This window comes from Cynoglossus semilaevis, chromosome 19 (genome assembly GCF_000523025.1).
Source record: "Cynoglossus semilaevis isolate Cse_v1.0 chromosome 19, Cse_v1.0, whole genome shotgun sequence".
Lineage (NCBI taxonomy): Eukaryota > Metazoa > Chordata > Actinopteri > Pleuronectiformes > Cynoglossidae > Cynoglossus > Cynoglossus semilaevis.
In genome coordinates this window covers 11,506,733-11,513,439 of record NC_024325.1, presented here as the reverse complement: position 1 = coordinate 11,513,439, position 6,707 = coordinate 11,506,733, and the positions used below count along the sequence as shown (strand labels likewise).

Sequence of the window (6,707 nt, the reverse complement as noted above, 5' to 3'; positions counted from 1 at the left end):
AATGATTCATTTTAAATGAGTTAAATTAAATAAATATTTTAAAGGAAAATAAATCTGCTTAAGAAAATATGCCACTATAAGAATAATTTGTGTGTGTATGTACGTGCATCACATGCTAAATAGGTAGATACACACAAGTGTGGATTTTGTGTTAAGTTTCTAAGTAAGAAACAGGAGGTGGATGATGGTTGGTCTAAGCTCTAGCGTCGGAACAGCACATGACAAGAACAGCTGCTCAAAAAAGAGACAAAGGCAGCAGCCTGCACTGGGCATGTGTATGGTTTCACTTTTCCATCTTCCATTTAAAGCACAGTTCTGTCTGCAGTGGGAGAGGATCACCTGTCTATGCATGATGATACTGTTTTCCATAAAAATCAAACCCAGTTAGGTCACAGCATTAGTTAAAGCACTAAATGAGTAAAAAAAGAAAACTTAACGCCAGCATTTACAAAATTCAACATGTTTTGATAACAATAATTAGACTCAGGACGTGGCATTTTATTTACTTGCACAATGTTGGCTTCTTCAAAAAAATGTAACAACCTTCCTTAACCTCCAGTTAAATCACAAAAGGTTAAAGTCATTCAATAAATCTTTACATTTACAAAATTACAACAGTTTTACTGCAGTAAAGAGCAAAAACCCTTCAAACCAAACTACATTTGAATGTTCTTATTAATCCATTTTCACGTTTCACAAGGTTTTGATTATACAACAGCAGTGAAATAGTGTATTAATTTGTTTAAATACAATAAAATACACTGTGGACCCTAATTCTTGAATTAGACTATAAACATAACATAAAGGTTTTTCTTTTCTTTTGTTTTGCAAATGATATTGTTGTCTTTGTTTCTGATCTAGAAGAATTAGTGATGTCACATTTTTAAATATAGCTTATTTTTTTAAAACAAACTTGTGGGATGTGTGTCACACTGCTATATACACGTGTATATAGCATGTATATACACACAAGTAATGTTAACTCAAAAAAATAAAATATGGTACAGATTTTTGGAAAAAGCATAGAGGAACTAGAAATAAAAATTTACCATTTTCATCTGTGAATTTCAGAAGCGGTGGCAGAACAAACATATTTTATATCACTTTGCCTTTTTGTCATTGTCCAACATTGTTCTTTTTCCAGCTTCACTACAGAGGTTGCTTCCTATAACACCTCTGAAAGAATTGATCGGCGGTGGTAGACTCTGGTCCAGATTAGTGACAGAAACACACACTCATTGGTCCCAGGTTGGGGTCTAAAAGTCTTCAGCTTGAGGTCTGTGGAAATGAAACAAAAAGAGTCTCTATCAAAACAAATTTTGTATTTATGTTTTGGGTTATGAGTTTTCACAACTGGAACTAGTACAATGATCTACAGACTATATCAGTTCCCTGCAGGAACCAGGAACTACATAAAAGTACTGAGACTACATCTGGGCCCCACAGAAGTCCACGATTCAAAGGAAGGATTAACAGGTTTAAAGACACCACAGAGGAATAAATTCAATACATGATCTTTTTCTAACAATTAATTTATGTCTATTAACCAATTAGTTTAATACATTTCCAAAATATGACAAGACAAAAGGAAATGGGCAACACCAACCTTCCTGATTGCCTGGAGGCATCCTCAAAAAATCTGGCTTTCGATGCTACGCTGCAGGTAGAAAAAAAAAAAAAAGGTAACAGGTAGTTTGGTAAGAGTTTTTTTTAAATGGGTGACATAAATAAGTAATATTGTTTCTAGCTTAAGTCTCATTTAGTTCCCTCAGGTTTGGAAGCCTGTAAAAACGAGCAGCTCTACAGCTTTGTATCTAAGCACTTACTAAGATGTGGCCGAGGTGTCGTTGCTGGCTGGACTGTGCTTTTGTGAAGCAGAATTTCTTGACGGGGGATCAGGAGGCCTCATTGGGGGTCTACAGATTGTAGGTTTCTCTGTTGAACTCCTTCTGGACAGACATTCAGTATCTCCTAAAAAATAGATAAGCATTACAATTGACAGAAGCCAAAACAGTAATGTTTGACGTATTTGGTATGGCATGCAAAATTCACAAAATCTAAGTATGTCGTCAATGAATTTCAATTAAAATTTCAATTGTAAACATTATTTGCAGATTTTTTGACTATTCAAGGAAAACAAAGTACAGAGAAAAACGTACATGGGCAAAATGTGCAAACTTGCATAGAATGACAAAGAAAGAGAATAAATAACCATATCATACCATGGAAAATTGTCTTGTGCTGTTTTTAAGTAACCCACAACAAAAGTAAAACTATGTACTGTCTATACTCGTTACTTAAAAGTAAGCAGAAGTAATACATGATTCAATGTAAAATGGAAGTAATTAAAGAATGCAGTTCTTCTTCAAAAAGTGCAGCACAAGCAAACAGTAACTAGTTAAAGTCTATAATCAAGGGTGTAGATGTGTCACATCTAATGTGACCAGATGAATCTAGCAGTGCACTGACAGAGGCTAAAAATAACAAAGGCAAACTCAGGGTCTGAAATGTAAGACAGGGTTCAGATGACAACAATGACAGGAGCGGGTAAAGTACACAACTGAATATCATCATGGCTTATAAGTAGTAGTATAAGTAGCTAGTGGAGCAGCCAATGGAGAAGACGGTGATCAGTAGGGAACACGGTGATCATGACTATTATTTGTGTTCTCAGAAAGAGGGGTCTTATGTATTTTTTTTCTCCTGTTGAAGACAATGTTATCCAAACTCACTTCACAAACAGATCAGGTTGAACACAACTATGTTTCTACGTACCCTCTGTGTTGCCTGATGTGGTCTTTGGTGCTTCTTTTCTGCTCTGGAACGATGGAACTCGGCTCACATACACTCCAGATTCACCATTAGCAACTACATTAGAGTCCGACCTTCTCAGATTTCCTGTCCTCACGACATCAAAGTCTGAGTTTCTGTCTTGGCGAACAGCAGGTTTGGGTGCGAGCACCTGTTTGGGCCGGAACTCTTTACCAGTGAGGGGAGCAGTGCTTACTGGTTTCGTTCGCAGCAAGGGGACTGGGCTTACTAAAGCAGCCACAGAAGAGTGTTCCTCCTGGTCATCTGTTCAAAAAAAAAATTTAAACAAAGGTGTTGATCTTAATGACTTGGTGTGAAATCATAGCAATAATGAAAATGAATTCACAGGAAATAGGATTTTAACAAACATTTAAAAAGCAGGGGAAATAAACCAAATGGACTCCCTGAAGAATTTGTTCAACATGACAAACCTTGTATGAATCACATTATAGTTAAGATACACCAGGAAGGGACGACAAGTTGCAGGTGCTGCCAATTTATCTGCCACAAAGATTGTAATGATGGCGTTCCACCCACTTACATATGGGATTTAAGGATTAGGAAAATACATTTTAGACACAGCCCTTTAAATACATAACTAATGCAAAATTTAAACAGGGCCTAAAGAAATAAATAAAATGATACAGGTAAATGACAGTAAAGAATTTAAGCAAAACATCTTTGCAAATCTAATCTTAATGTTTTCATTCAAACTGACAGTCTGGTAGGGGACCAATGATAAATGTACTTGGAATCACTGGCAGAAGGAGCTGAAGACAAGGATGGTGATGAAAATGAGGGGTTAATAATTACCGTCTGTGTTCTGAATTGGATGCTGACTAATCATTTGATAAACACGCGGTGGCCGCTTGGAGATAGTGATGGGCTGACGCTTTCTTGGAGTAATGCGTGGAGGAGGAACAGGAGGGACGGCGCTGTCTTCTGGCCTACAGCTGAAGATCTGTAATCACGCCACGAAAAAAAAGGAACACTTTTGTTGAAAGCTTTTACTTTAGCAGAGACACAAAAAAAGGAACAAAAAATTGATTGATGCTACTGTGGAAAAGGTTAAGTAATAATTTAATTAGGTATTTAGACATACTGATCATAATGTGCATTGAAATCCACCTTGTTGGAGTGATAAATACAAAATGTGTACTCATTAAGATTCCTGTATTTATAACCGTCTCCTGGAGAGGAGTCCTCTGACCAGCTACAATTGCTAAAAAAAGCTTTCTCAGTCGTCATGTCTTTCTACTTCAGACTTCCTCCTTAAAATATTTATCCTGCTGGGCCAAATAAGAAATAGAGAAGCAATGCAACCTCTGACAGTGTCTCTGTATCTGTGTTCTACATACTGACACAATAGATTTATTCCATCTGCACAGAAAGAACATTGATTTAGCAAAACTATTGGCTACAACAGAAGGAAAGAGAGAGGGACAGACCAAAAGAGGTAAAGAGAGATTTATTGAGTTTGGGACACTATCAGCTGTAGCCTTGACCCTAAAACTAGCACAAGACAGACACGATAACACAAGGTTTTTATGATAAACAGTATATTTACCACATATGGTCACAATTACAATTAATATCTTTCACAATTTTAACTGTTGTCTTATTTGGCCACAAGACAACACATGTGGAACACACATGTGCTGTGTACACAAAGCGACCAGTGTCTCTGTTAGTAATTGCTTTGTAAGAATTTCCAAACAAGGAATAGCAACAGAAAATATTAAAAAATACTACCTTTTTGTAGTCTTCAATCAAAATCTCAACCACAATGTTTTGGAACTTAATGTCCAGCATGGCTGCCACCGTCTCCTCCTTTGCCCTCATCAACGTTGGTCCAAAAATGACTGCCATGTTTGAGGGAGTCATACGGTTGTCATTGCTGCGGCTACACACGCTGTCAACAAATGCAGGGTTTAGAAACAGAAACTGACCAAGCAACAATGGTTATCCCACTGAATAAGAACTTAGCCCAGGGGAACATACGTACCTGACCAAGTGTTTGACAAGCATCCCTAGCATCTCCCAGTTCTTCTCAGGTAGTTTGTAGGTGAGGAAATGAATTTCACTGAGTCGGATGTCCAAATTATCAGACTCTGTTACACAGTGTAGACAAAAAAGGTTAATTCTAATAAATACATTTGATAAGACTTGAGAGAAACTCAATTAATTGCAGTTTTCAGTGATTAATAACCCAAAACTAATTGGCTAACAACAGGCTACAGTATCCCTCCATGCAGGTTGATCTCATCCTTGCTTTGCCTAATAATCTGGATCTTCTTGAGACAAGTGGGCTACTGGATCCTGAGATCAAGGCCAGGCATGACAACAAAACCAAAATTAGGCTCTAAATAATTATTTTCCAGAAAGACCTTACTTGCAGCCCTCATCAGGTCCTTGTGGAGGTCATAGGTCATCAGAGGTTCAGACAGGCTCCTGTAGAAATATGCAGACATGTTATAACAAAGATAAAAAATATATTATTATCCCATTGTGAACCTAATGTAGAAAGCAATTATAAAGCCCAGTTTAATTCAAAGTAGGGTAAGAGTAAACTTATCGTGAACAGTAGTCATGATTAGTATTAACAATAGAATCAATATTAACAATACTTGATAGTATGGTTGAATAACACCAGCACAAATATCTCCATAAATCCATAAAATCCTATGGCTGTTTAGCAGTGAGATCACTTCATATTCTTACTAACCTCAGGTAAAACTTCAGTGCACTTGTGATGGTTTTAATGTCCCAGTCAGTGCTTAGAAGGTCAACTTCCTCCTGGTTTGTTGTGTCTATGCAAAAAGAAGTTTGTTGAGATTTGTGCAATTTTGTGGTGACACAAATCAGAAAGTCTTTTCCATTAACTAAAATTTTACAATAAGACAAATAAAATCAGTATCAGTGTAGTCTGAAGAGAACATTTTAGTGAAAATGTTCACAGGAAGAATTTCTCACCAAAGAAAGTATTTAAAAGCCTCTGTACTTGGATGTTGCTGCCAACTGTTCTGTATACTCCTTCTTGCGTCACTCCTGGGAAGATGAGGAGGAGAAGGAGAGTGGGTTGTGATCAGGACAAAGATAGAGCCAAGTATGCATGGAACTCTACTGATAAAACAGACGTTCTGAATTTACTTAATCTGAAACTGAACAATGCTCCCATATACATGTACTAACGTACAATAATGTTACAAAAAAACACAGACGTTTTCTTTAGACATTTCTTTCACTTAACTGTAGTAAAATTTCTGTAAGGCAGTCTTTATATAAACTGTTCCAATAGAGATGTGATGAATACAAATCTGTCCAATTACAACGGCCTTTACAGACAATTTCATTGAGGATCTTTTCTCCCAGTGGCACCACAATGGCAATGGCACCACAATGGCAAAACAAAATGGATCAACTGCGCCCCCTGAGTGCATTTCGGAGGAATAATGGAACCACTTATTCTACTGGTTTCCAGCTTTCTTTAAATTTTTTTACCTTTTGATTCAACGTAGTCGATGCACTTCCTCACAAACTTGAATCCAGTTTCATTAAGCTCCACTGCAACAAAAAGCATGACAGTGAAAAACAAACAAATGGTCTTCGATTTTTGTAACTCCATTCTGCATGTCTACGAGTCTTGGTTGGAACCCCCCCGAGTCAAGATACCTTCAGACATGACACAGATGGGCAGCTTTAAAACTTCATCTGTACTCATGACTTATTTTGCTGTGAGGCTACAATATTGAGCCCATTTATGGGCCACATTCAGTGATTAAAAAGAAAACCTACGAATACTGTGGTAATAATTGACTTACTTTCAGCTTGCTTCTGAATTGGGGAGTGATAAATCTGAAAAAAGATGGAAAATCAAAAAGCTGATGCAGTGAAAC

At 37.1% G+C, this 6,707-nt stretch overlaps 1 protein-coding gene across 1 annotated transcript in view; it reads right to left on the bottom strand.

The window, feature by feature from the left end:
- Nucleotides 1-477: 477 nt before the first annotated feature.
- The window catches only part of ophn1 (oligophrenin 1), a 14,831-nt gene continuing 8,601 nt past the window's right edge, over nucleotides 478-6,707 (bottom strand). The window contains exons 13-24 of the mRNA XM_025065963.1: nucleotides 6,633-6,666; nucleotides 6,313-6,375; nucleotides 5,785-5,859; nucleotides 5,537-5,621; nucleotides 5,204-5,262; nucleotides 4,817-4,922; nucleotides 4,564-4,723; nucleotides 3,625-3,772; nucleotides 2,776-3,075; nucleotides 1,827-1,971; nucleotides 1,607-1,657; nucleotides 478-1,278 (exon numbers count right to left, since the gene is read on the bottom strand). Of these exons, the coding sequence (XP_024921731.1) occupies nucleotides 1,257-1,278; nucleotides 1,607-1,657; nucleotides 1,827-1,971; nucleotides 2,776-3,075; nucleotides 3,625-3,772; nucleotides 4,564-4,723; nucleotides 4,817-4,922; nucleotides 5,204-5,262; nucleotides 5,537-5,621; nucleotides 5,785-5,859; nucleotides 6,313-6,375; nucleotides 6,633-6,666 (1,248 nt within the window). The 3' untranslated portion in view covers nucleotides 478-1,256. The remainder of the gene's footprint in view (nucleotides 1,279-1,606; nucleotides 1,658-1,826; nucleotides 1,972-2,775; nucleotides 3,076-3,624; nucleotides 3,773-4,563; nucleotides 4,724-4,816; nucleotides 4,923-5,203; nucleotides 5,263-5,536; nucleotides 5,622-5,784; nucleotides 5,860-6,312; nucleotides 6,376-6,632; nucleotides 6,667-6,707) is intronic.